We start from the raw sequence: 12,394 nt of genomic DNA on the forward strand, positions 1-12,394 counted from the left end.
ATTTTTGCATTTCCTGCCTCGGTTGCAAAAATAACTTCACCGGCCTTGGGGACTGTGTCTATTGCCTTGGGGATTGGGGATGCTGTTTGCCACACTGCCTCTGATGGCAAAGTGCCTGGGGCCAGCCCTGCACACAACTTTCACTCTTCTTATGGGCCTGTGGCCTGATACTCCAAGAACCCGCATGCCTGGAGGCGCACACAGCATGCCTGGAGGTGCACACAGACGCAGCTAATAGAAGAAAGCTGAGGGCCTACCCTTCTGCAATTCTCTTATCCTCCACAGGGAAATATTGCTACATGCAGGGCAATAAGGGTTGCTTAAGCATATACATAGAACAGGGAGGCCAGATATCAAAGAAGACTGGGGATTTTTTTGGACTTTTTAATATGTGTGTAGAAGGAATTTTGCATTACAAACTACACCTTTTGAAACTGCTTAGAGGACTTTAGTATGAGTAAGCAGTGTATAAATTTTGTTGGATAAATAAATAAATAAGTATTTTCTTTTGCATAGCTATTAAAGGCACAGGAACCCCATCCTGATCTGCATCTGACCATTCTAACACAGAAAGAAGCAGGAGTAGGAGCAAGCTTTGCTTTCACCCACTTTCTACATTCAATCCTTAACTAATACATATACCTGGTTCCAGAGTGAAAGGTGATTGCCACTCCCCGCACCATGCTCTGGATGGACTGTTTGCTTTATTTTATGTTGGTTGTGCAAGTTTTTCTGCTTTAAAAATGGATGCTTTATTTTTAAAGTTTAAAATTGGCTCCGATAAGGGGGAGTTGACTTTGTGAGCGGCACAAAGGCCGACCAATCGCTGTGCACAGCCCTAGGTAAAGGTAAAGGTAGGGACGCGGGTGGCGCTGTGGGTTAAAGCCTCAGCGCCTAGGACTTGCCGATTGAAAGGTCGGCGGTTCGAATCCCCGCGGCGGGGTGCGTTCCCGTCGCTTGGTCCCAGCGCCTGCCAACCTAGCAGTTCGAAAGCACCCCCAGGTGCAAGTAGATAAATAGGGACCGCTTTCTAGCGGGAAGGTAAACGGCGTTCTGTGTGCTGCGCTGGCTCGCCAGATGCAGCTTGTCACGCTGGCCACATGACCCGGAAGTGTCTGCGGACAGCCCTGGCTCCCGGCCTTTAGAGTGAGATGAGCGCACAACCCTAGAGTCTGCCAAGACTCGCTCCGATAAGGGGGAGTTGACTTTGTGAGCGGCACAAAGGCCGACCAATCGCTGTGCACAGCCCTACTTTGAAATAAATCCTCCTCACTGACACTAAGGCCAGCCAATCAGTTTCTGTGCATGTGGTCATGAGCCGATCCAGGCAAGATCATATATGTGGTGCAACTATGGTGAATGTGCTTCTGCAGTGGCTTTAGCACTGAACTTTCCCAAGTGTGTCACAGTAAACTCCCTTTACTGCTAGATCTATAGAACGGGGGGGGGGGGGGGGGACTAAGCATTTAATGGCAGAGGGGAAGAATGAGCCAATTAATGCCAGAAGCAAAAAGGGGCTTATCTTAACTGGTTTAATTGTTTGTTTTAAATACTGGTTTTCCTTGAGATATTCTAGCAGTACCTTAGATTACCACCCCACCCTGGGAACACATCATTATCTCTGATGCATAAAGCCCAACTGTTTATCATTCCTGTTTCCACCATTGTTTTAAACATTCTCCTTTGGAAAACAGTCTATCTTGTTTCCAGTTTTTGTTTTTTGAGCAAACTCTACCAAACAAACAAAAGCAAGGTCTGTAGGAGGAAATTGTCTACCATACTGCAACAGAATAGCAAATATATTTGCCCGGAGTCTCACTGGTAGCTGTGGTACTTGGTTTTTGTCAAAGGCTTTAGTGCAATACATAAGTCAGGCATTGTCCCAACACTTGACATGCCACCAAAGCTCCCTTTTTGAAGAGTGGAGTGGGTGCAATTCTGTGCTTGTTTGGTGTCCTGAGCAACAGGACTGGGAAAGCAAGTGGGCACTCTTCTAGGTGAGCTGAGCTTGTTGAGTCTGTTTGTGCCAGTGCACCGAAGGAAGCAGTGTCAAAGGAGCGGACTCACTGTCTGATCCAGTCTCAGGTTCCTCCCTGGGCAGGGGTGGCTCTTCTGTGGCAGGAGTTGTGCTGAAGTCTGCTGTGACATGACATTTGGGGTATTGGGTAACATTGTGATAGGTTGTTCTTTTAGCATTCTGCTGAGCCCCTTCCCTGAATTTTGGTTGGCACTTCCCAACCTCCTGAGCTCCTCCCACTTCAACCCACCAAGACGCTTCCACAGGACTGCTGGCATAATGGAGAAAACCCTTTATTTTCCCCACTGGCCACTAATGAAATTCTCTCTGGACTAGCAAGTTGCAAGCACTTCTGTTCTCTCCATTTATCTGTTACGCAAAACAGATGCTGAGTCCCAGTAGTGGCTGAGCATGTGAGGAGGAATCCCCGGGCTTTGTACATAGCATACATTCAAAACACATGAGTTCCCCCAAAGAATCCTGGGAGTTGCAGTTTATCCCTCATAGAGCTTAGTTCTCAGTACACTTAACAAACTACATTGGGGGGGGGGGGAGTGTCATGGTATGTATGCACCCTGGTTCCAACCTCCTTTCAGTCTTAGATTGCTTTCAGCAAGCTACTAGGTCTCAGACCAAGCCCTGGTCCATTATTTGCAAGTATAGTGGTACCTCAGGTTAAGTACTTAATTTGTTCCGGAGGTCCGTACTTAACCTGAAACTGTTCTTAACCTGAAGCACCACTTTAGCCAATGGGGCCTCCCGCTGCTGCCGCACCACCGGAGCACAATTTCTGTTCTCATCCTGAAGCAAAGTTCTTAACCTGAGGTACTATTTCTGGGTTAGTGGAGTCTGCAACCTGAAGCGTATGTAACTTGAAGTGTATGTAACCCAAGATACCATTGTATTTGTATTCATGGATGACCTGAAGCCCCAGTTGGATCTAGTGGAACTTCTCTCCCAGGTCAAATAGCAGCTGGGAGAGAATCTTAAGCACAACTGTGTTGGGAGAAATTGTTATCCACCACTACCCCAAGCTTGATAGTTTGAAGCCTCATCAGGATAGCACAGAGAGAGGTGTTCCTTCAAATGTCTGGGTCCTAGCCAACATGGAGTTTGTAAATCAAATTCCAGTTGTATTATGGAGCAGTTAGAGGCTTTGGACCCCAAGGATTCCTTAAGTGTGGGGGAAATCATATTAGTCTGTTTTCTTCTGCTGTCAGACTCCTCTCTTGAATGGGTAATCCTGGGCATGTTTGCCTGGGATCAAGTCCCAGTGAGTCTTGTTCCTAGGTATAAAATTACAACCTAAACACAGTTACCCCCATAACAGGAGGAAGGAAAGAACAATCATATTGGTATTGCAGAACAACTGGAAACATTATCAAATCCTAGAAGGTATTGTAGCCCTTTTAAATCTTACCTTCTAGCATTTGTCAAGGGTTTTGAATTGTGTTTCAGTCATCTGTTGCAAAAAGAGCTACCCTTGTGGCTTGTTATGCTTGAGAAGATGATTAGCAGGTTTCAAGGAATTCTATACTCTCCTCCACCTCCCAAAATTCTAGCTACTTGACAAGCACATTAATAAAGCACTCTTAGGCTACCTGATGGCTATCCGTTTAGCTTCAAGGTAGTGAAGGTGGCAATTGCCCTTGAGAGAGCACCAAGGATGTAAAGATCAAGCAGAAAAAGAGGTGTAGCAGTGAGATGAAACTGGAATTGACACCCACCTTGCTGCTACATACCAGAACTGGGAAGAGAGGCAGTGGCAAGCGCCATGCAAACACAGTGGGAGAAGTGCCAGGTTGTGAGTTTGCATTGTGCTGTTGTTGCTGCTTTGTCCTTCCCTTCTCCATGCAGTGACAACAACATGGGCATCTGGAGATCAAGTGAGCACTGCTGCCCCAGCCTACTATCTGCTATGGCCAACTAGGCATACCTCCCCATGTCTAGTGAAAGAGTGCAACATGCTTACTTTTGCAAAACTTAAGAGTGCCTCCAGACTGTCACTGTTTTAAGGGAAGGATTCAAGCACACACTAGAATTTTAGGTTTGCACAATGAAAGTGGGACAAAAGGCTCTGCTGCCCTAGCGCAACAAATCATCTTTTTAAAACCTGAATTTTTGCAGTTTAGAAAGTGACAGGAAAATGCATTGAAAAGTGTAGGCTGTAACCTAACTGCTGCATTAGCTTGTGCAAGCGTATCAGGATGAGTAAATGTGAGGTCTGGAGGGGGCCTTCATTCACCCTCCCTGCTTGTCTTGTGACCATTGGGAGAGCAGTGGGTAGCTTTCCCAAACAGCTATACATTATGCTGCTTCATTGTAAGGCTGACCCTAAATAAAATGTTACCACTCCTCACTGACACCTGCAGATTTCTGGAGACAGATGAGCACTGGATATGTCTATTCCAATGAAACTTTAAAAGCTGAAATTCTCACGAGTTTTTATAATGGTTTACTAGTCCTGGAAAAATTAAATTTGCAGGCCAGGTGCTGCTTTCTATACACTGAAAAGAGAGGCCAAGATTGGAGATATACAATCATGCTGAAGCTCAGGGGTGCAAATTATGCTTGATTGCTTGATTGCACTCTTAGGGTCTCTGGATTTACACTTTAGAATGTTGGTCTGGAAAACCCATCTTCTAGAGTGGTAGACTGTGTAGGGAAGCCAAGATCTGGTCCCGTAGGAAATGCAGGGGAGCTCTAGGAGGGGCTGAAATACAAACTGTAAATTGGTTCAGATTTCAAGCAAGAAAGCAGTACATAAAGAACAAATCTGTCTGGGACGTGCAGTTTCTGCATTAGGGAGGGTGTAGCAAGTTCCATTATTAGATACTGCTATCTAAGGTTTTGAGATAAGGCAGCTTAATTTGGGTGCCTTGGCAGATAGAAGTTCTGGTAATCTTGTAGATAAGAGAATCAGGAGACATTCAAGCAGGATGTTGAAGTGATGCCCCCAATGCACAAGAGACCCTACACCTACAGAGAGCCCTGGTTGTGCCCTGAAAGTTCACAGCTGTTCTCACTGTGACTCAGTTCACATTAAATGTTTCCTGTTAAATGGCCAGCTGAAGATGGTTTCTTCAAAACTTAAAGCCACACTGTGTGCACCATATAGAATCTCTTCCCAGCTCAGAAAACCCTCTTTCTGATTTGAAAGTTATCTCCCGCATATGGGTGATGATGAAAGAGAGTTAAGCAATGAGTACAACATTTAAAATCCAATGTAAACATGAGTTCATCCTCTCCACACTGGCCCTGCACATTGTTCTGGTGATGCAGATGCTGCTGGCCAGGCCACAACTCTATACCCCTCTACTCAGCAATATGTTCCATTGAGTTTAGTGGGGCTTCCAGGTAAATGGGTATAGGATCGATAATTTAAGGCTATGCTTGCTTTGACTGCATGTATTAGACTTGTATATCGCTTCATACTGAAAGAGTCTCAAAGCGATTAAATATATGTGGAATGAGTAAATAAAACAAGCATAATAAAATACAAGAAACACAATAAAACATAACAAAAATATATTAAGCAATGCACAACATCAGTACAGCAACAATTATATGAGCACACACACACACTGGATTGAATAGTAAAAACAACAATATAATTAAAGCTATCCATATGCCTGGCAGAATAAACAAGTTCTACCTCACAGTGAAATGAAAGTAAAGTTGGCTGCAGGCATACCTCTCTAGAGAGAGCATTCCAAAGACAAAAGGGGCCAATGCAGAGAAGGAGCACTCTGCCCTGTGGGGGAGCACTCTTGAAGAGTACTGCTTTTTGGCAGCCTCTGTACAGGAGATGCAACATTCAAATCAGCACACCCCCCACCTCACATTTGAAAGATGGAAATCGCATGGGCGTAGGCAGGATTTATGTTGGGGGGGCAGGTGTCATGTTAGGGGGAGCAGGCTTCATGTTATGGGGGCAGAACCTCAGTTGGTTAAGTATTTTTATTTACTTGGTTTAGGGGGGCAGCTGCCCCCTGCTTCCCACTTCGCTATGCCCATGGAAAATAGAGTGGTTTTGAACAGTAGTGCAACTTAGCCAGCCAAGAGAGAAGAGCTGGCAGCAACAACCAATGACTCAGTTATGAGGCTGGATGAGACGGAAAGGCAAGTAGATTATGCAATAGGAAGTGATGGGTGACTTTCAGCATTGGGCTGTTGGTTCCTTTAGACTTCGGAATGACAGAAAAACCAGTGCCACAATGTTTTCCTTCTACTTGAAGGTTATGGATTGATTACACTGCCTTATACTGAGCCAACTCGTTGGTACATTTAGTTTATCACTGTCTACGCTCTGAGCGGTTGACTCCTGGGGCTTGGGCAGATGTTTTTCCAGCCCTGGTGACTGTTATCCTTTAACTCCAAATGTTGTTGGACTACATTTCCTGCCATTGCCATGTTGGCTGGTGTTGATGGGACTTGGAATCCAGTAAACAACATCTGGAGGGCCACAGATTCCCCACCCCTGCTTTAATTGGAGAATGAACCCAATGCTGCCTGCATGGATAGCATGTACTTTACTACTGTAGCTCCCTGGACAGAGTTGGGTAGGGCACCACTGCACTCCCAGCTTCCAAACACAGCAGGTCACTGTTGCTTACCAGAGGATGAGGAGTGAGGCACAGGGAGCTCCTGGCTGTGCAGGTACATAATGGCAAGAGCTTCAAATTGGCTCTGCCACACTGCACAGCCCTGAGCTCCCTGCACCTCCTTCTCTGCCTCCAGTAAATTTTAGTGGTGTGCTGTGTTTGGAAGCCAGGAGATCAGTGGTACGCCACCCATGTCACCACATGAGCCACTACTGCTCTACAGCTGAGCTGTAGCCCCATGCCTCAAGAATGTAGGAACTGTTTAGGGCTGTGTATACAGCATACATTTAAAGCAAACTTAACATGACTTGCCCCAAAGAATCCTGGGAACTGTAGTGCACCCCTAACAGCGCTACAGTTCCCAGCAACCTTGACCACAAAGTTACAGTTCCCAGGATTCTTTGCCGTAAGTCATGTGCTTTAAATGTATGGTGTGTACACCACCTTAGTCATGATCTAGTATTACCTTTGTTGTTTTTAAGATGGAAATTCAAGTGACCACTTTTCTCTGCATGAAGATACATGGATGGAGAAAGCTTCATCAGTTAAATTTCTGCTTGTCAGGCAGGTGTCAAAGGCAGGTAGAACAATAGTACTTTATCAGTTCTCACTGGGCACAATGGCATTACAATTACATTCAAGGTCAGAAAAATATCACAATTCAGGGTGTATGTTTTTTTAAAGATGACAACACAAATTGTCTTAGAATGCAACAGTTTTGCAGTAAAATTGTCTGGATTCTCTTAAATAAATGAGTGAAAGAATGATGTCAAATCCTGGATATAGCTATTAAGGGAGCAGCCTTGGAGACAAGTGTTTTGCAGCATGAGACCTTGAAGAAGGATCCACATAAAAAGAACTCTGCATATGAAGGTTGCTGGAAAGTGTAGCTTTTGGCTCATGCTCCATCTTCAGATCAGAGCAAGATGCTGCCACGGTAGGCCTCATTAGCAAATCTTTACATATTGATGAGGAAGTATTTTTAGCACTGGGCAAAAGCTGCATAGAATCTTCAGACTTTAAAATGTGATTTTGTTTATGGCTATTATTTTCAGGGCTGTTCTGTCTTCCAGTATAATCACTGGCAGATGAGTTTTACCTAAACATCAAGTTTTGTGTAAGAATAAAAGGTTGTGCCTGGACGATTGCATTTTAAAATCTGGGTAGCTCTAGAGGTTTGTTGGTAGTCAGATAATAAACTCATTTGTATGTGGAGAACATTTGGTTCACTGCACTAAAATATTCCACATTTTGCAACTAGATAAAGTGCTAAAGTTTTGAAGGTATATTCCTCTGTCTTGCATGATACAGTAACAGGTGGCTGTAATTTTAGTGATGTACCCTTAAATAGATCCTAAATCAGGGGTAGCCAATGTGGTAATCTCCAACATGCTGCTTGGCTACAATTTCCATCAACCCTGACCATTGGACAGGGTGGCTGGGACTAGAGTCCAGCAACTTCTGGAGAGCACCACTTTGGCTTATTCCTGCTCTAAATACTGTGCATTGTATCAGACATGTACTTCTGGAATGAACAGGACAAACTCCAGTATGGGGCTTAAACATATTCCAGGGGTGTGGAACCTGCAGTCCTCTGGATGTTGCTGCATTTCAACTCCCATCACTCTAGGGCTGATGAAGTCCAACAACATCTGGAGAGCCACAGGTTCCCCCATCCCTGACATCTTGAGAATGGATTTGTCACTTTGTACTTGAAGCGATGCTGTGAGGACCTACATGTTATATTAGGTGGAAACAGAATATTAGGTGGAAACAGAAAATTTCCCCTAGTTGATATGTCAGTGCAGTCCTAGGTCTATACAATCCAAATTGTATAGACAACCGATTCCCGTGAAACATTTGCACTTGTAGACTCTCATGCAGTCTCTTTTCAAAATCCAATCAGTGAACAACACATAGGGTTATTTTGGAAGAGGCCCAAAGGCTAATTACATCAGATGGGAAATGAATGTATGTAGTTAGTGACCACAGGATGATGGTGCCAGCCAGGGAATTACGATGATGTATTAACTCCTTCACGGAGTAGTAAAAGAGCAAAACACACACCCCAAGCCTCAATTGCAAGCCCCTCTGCTCAGCTAACTACTGTGTGCGCTCAGTTATTTATGGTACCAGAAAATGGCATGGCGCTCTCGCCCACAGCCCTAAAACACAATTCTGCTTTTGTACCGTGAATGCAGTCATTCACTTTTATGAAGGGTGCAGAGAACGAGATGAGAAGTGCCTGTTGTGCTCACATCCCTTGGCTTGTGATGAGAGACGCTCTTTGCTTTCAGAAATATCCAGCATAAGGTTATGGGGAGTTTATTTACATTATTGTATATAAGTGCCGCTGGGAAATTGCCCCAACAAGACTGGAAAAATTACAGATGGACCTGTCAGTTGCAATTCGTCCCCACCTCTTTTAATTTTAAGGTCACATTTTCCAACAAGACTTGCATGTGCCATGTTTCTTCAAGCTGCTGGGTAGCAACGTCTCGTTTTGAAGCCTTTTCCAGGGTTTTGAGAGTGCCTGCATGACTTGATGTAACTGTGGGTGAGGAATAAACATGCAGATGGGTGTGGGGTGTAAAAGGTTCTCAACCTCCAAACATTCTCAATTGAAAACATTTTCATCCATCGTAGGAAAATAGGAAACTGCCATAGACTGAGTCAGACCATTGGTCCATCTATCTCAGTATTGTCTATGCCAGCCTTGAGTCGTAGAATCATAGAATTGTAGTATTGGGAGAGACCCCAATGGTCATCTAGTCCAACCCCTGCCATTCAGGAATCTCAACTAAAGTATCCATGACAGAAAGCCATCCAACAACCTCTGGCCATGTTGGTTTGGTCATGTACACAGAATGGAAGATGACAGGATCCCCGAGGATGTGCTCTATGGGGAGCTGACTTCATGCACATGGCCCATTGGCAGACCAACTCTGTGTTACAAAGATGTCTGCAAACGTGGCATGAAAACTGGCAACATCAACCCCACTGTGTGGGAATCCCTTGGGGACAATTGTGATGCTTGGAGATAGTCAGGTTCTGTTTCCACAGCAGTGACCAGAGAAGCAATGACTGCTGGGAGGAGCACAAAGATAGGAACGCCATGGTGCACCTGTAGCAGCAAAACAGGACCCCTTCATCTGCCCCATCTGCAGTAAAATATGTCTCTCCTCTATCAGTCTCTACAGCCACAGCAGGCACTGTAACTCTTCGGTGGTTTGACTTTACCCCTAAAGATGCACTCTTCCACTGTCTCCTGAGACAGACAGATGCAAACAACAACAACAGCAACAGATAGTCTAGCTCAATGACTCTTGGCTGTGCAAAGGTCATTTACAAAAACTCTGTACTCTCTCTTGCACCCTAAATCTGTTCTGAGTTCCTCCTCAACTCTCCAGAACAGCAGGAGAGGAGAGGGTGGGCAAGTTAGGTTGCACAAGTGGAATCATTTCACTAGTGGATCTACTTCATTGGATATTGACCATTGTGTTTGTTGTCAGGATGGAATATTTGACCAACTGCAGTTCTTGTGCATGTGAGACACCAGGCAGTGTTTTTGCTGCAAGAAGAGGGTGACACTCCTCCTCTTAGCTCATTGTCCTCCAGGAGCTGGAGAAGGGAGAACTAATAGTGAAATAGCAGATGGCTACTCAACAGTGACAGTGTGGCTGGTAGGGCTGTACAGCATCCTGCCTGAAACAGAGCTTCCCCAAGTCAGCAGATTTGCCTTGGCCCTTAATCAAGAACAGAATGTCTGGCTAGGTATGGAGCATTCTTCTTCAAGCTGGAGCCCACAAAAAATGAAATAATGCTAGTTTGAGGTGGGCAGGTGGCCTTCTCTCTCTCTTGCTTTTCTGCCAACTTTCTGACAAAAGGGCTCTAGTTCAGTGGTACAGCATCTGCTTTGCATCTAGAAGATCCCAGGTTCAAAACCTGGTTTCTCCAGGTAGAGTTGGGAGGGACCCTCATCTGAAATCCTGGAGAATCATTCCCAGTCAGTGCAGACAACACTGAGTTAGATAGACAAATGGTCTGATTCAGAATAAGGCCGATTTGAAAGCAAAAGAAAACTAATATTCAAATAATCCAGGATGGAGTTCCACCTCCAACCCTATGTATAGTAGATAAAAATCCTCAGCTGTTTGGTCCCAGAGCTATACTTCTGAACGCTTTTAAGGGCTGGCTAGTTAAGAACTTGTTTGACATTCTATCTTTGCTATATTAAACTGTATTTTCTTTGGTTTATCTGTCACTTAAATGAGGCTCTCCAAATGTCTGAGGCAATGAGCTATTGTATACTTTTTGTGCCCCCTCCTTCCAGTGCCTTAAGATTTGTAGATCAGGTTGACACCCAATTCCTGTTTTCATTCTTGATGAGGGTGTGTAGGGAAAACCAGTGTGACCTGCACAGCTACTGTCTTTGAGCTTTCCTTCAGTATATGAAGCAGAAAGTTACATCAGGGTAAACAATGTGATGAGAAGTTTTTTTGCTTGTGCGAAATAAATGAAGACAGGGAGAGATACCCTAGAAGCAACTTTATCTACTGGAAAAGGCTTCTAAATCATCCTCCATCTACTAAGAAAAAGAAAATGATGAAGGGAAAGAGATTGTTTCGCAGGGCAAAGGTGAGTCTAATAATGCCCATTCTCTCTCTGCAGTCTGTTTTTGTCTTAGCCACTTCCTGAGACAGACAAGCTCATTTCTTTCTTTTCTCTAGAACCAAGGAGGGGTCTTGTTTAACTTAAAATCTGCTTATTTAACTTAAAATCTCAAGACAAATTGCTCTTCCTCCATACTCTCTCTCTTTTTAATTTATTGGGTTTTACAATTTTATATTCATTACAATACATATTATCTCATAAGAAAGTTATAATGTTAAGAAAAAGTAAGGAAAAAGGAAAAAATAAAATAAACAATTCCCCAACTCCCCCCCCCCCCGACTTCCCTCATCTTCCCCTTTTGGTTTGTTACATTACAGTGATACCTCGGGTTAAGAACTTAATTCGTTCCAGAGGTCTGTTCTAAACCTGAAACTGTTCTTAACCTGAGGTACCACTTTAGCTAATGTGGCCTCCCGCTGCTGCCGCCACACGATTTCTGTTCTCATCCTGAAGCAAAGTTCTTAACCCAAGGTACTATTTCTGGGTTAGCAGAGTCTGCAACCTGAAGCGTATGTAACCCGAGGTACTACTGTAATTGTTGTATTCTGCATGTATACATAGTATTCCTTGTTGTTACATTGTCATCCTCCATTTTTTAAATCAATAAAGTTGTGAAAGTTTATTCAAATCCTGCCAATGAGTCCATTTCTTTTTGTTGTTTCTGCAAATAATTTGTAAAAGGTTCCCATTCCTTTTTCAAGTCATTATTGTCTCTTTCATGTAATTTGTCTGTTAACTTTGCTAATTTTGCATAGTCCATCAGTCCATTTCTTGCTATTTTTCTTTTGCTGCTATTTCTCCAGATTTCCAATTCTGAGCTATTAGGATTCTTGCCGCAGTTGTTGCACACATGAATAATTTACATTTCCCTTTCAGTAGATCTTGACCTAAAATACCTATTAAAAGGCTTCTGGTTTTTTTTTACAAATGTCATTTAAAAATGACATTTTTTCCTCCGTACTCTTGTGGCTATTTAGCGTCTGTGGAGCTCCATTGTTTACATCCACCTTTGCCTCTTCAAAGAGTTGTAAGCAGCTGGGTGGAAATATCCACCCTGCTTGGATTCAGAACGAAACATTCCTTTATTGAGTGGGATTAT

General features: G+C 43.9%; 1 protein-coding gene across 6 annotated transcripts in view; it reads left to right on the plus strand.

Moving 5' to 3' along the window:
* Nucleotides 1–12,394, plus strand: part of SH3PXD2A (SH3 and PX domains 2A) — a 253,175-nt gene that overhangs the window by 43,316 nt on the left and 197,465 nt on the right. Inside the window, exon 1 of one of the 6 annotated variants that reach the window (XM_083741561.1) lies at nt 10,772–11,259. The exons of the other annotated variants lie outside the window; for them this stretch is intronic. Within the exon in view, the coding sequence (XP_083597687.1) occupies nt 11,224–11,259 (36 nt within the window). The 5' untranslated portion in view covers nt 10,772–11,223. Of the gene's footprint in view, nt 1–10,771; nt 11,260–12,394 lie in introns of those variants that run through there. 6 annotated transcript variants of the gene reach the window in all.

Source organism: Podarcis gaigeae (genome assembly GCF_964106915.1).
Source record: "Podarcis gaigeae genome assembly, chromosome: 5".
NCBI classification, from domain to species: domain Eukaryota; kingdom Metazoa; phylum Chordata; class Lepidosauria; order Squamata; family Lacertidae; genus Podarcis; species Podarcis gaigeae.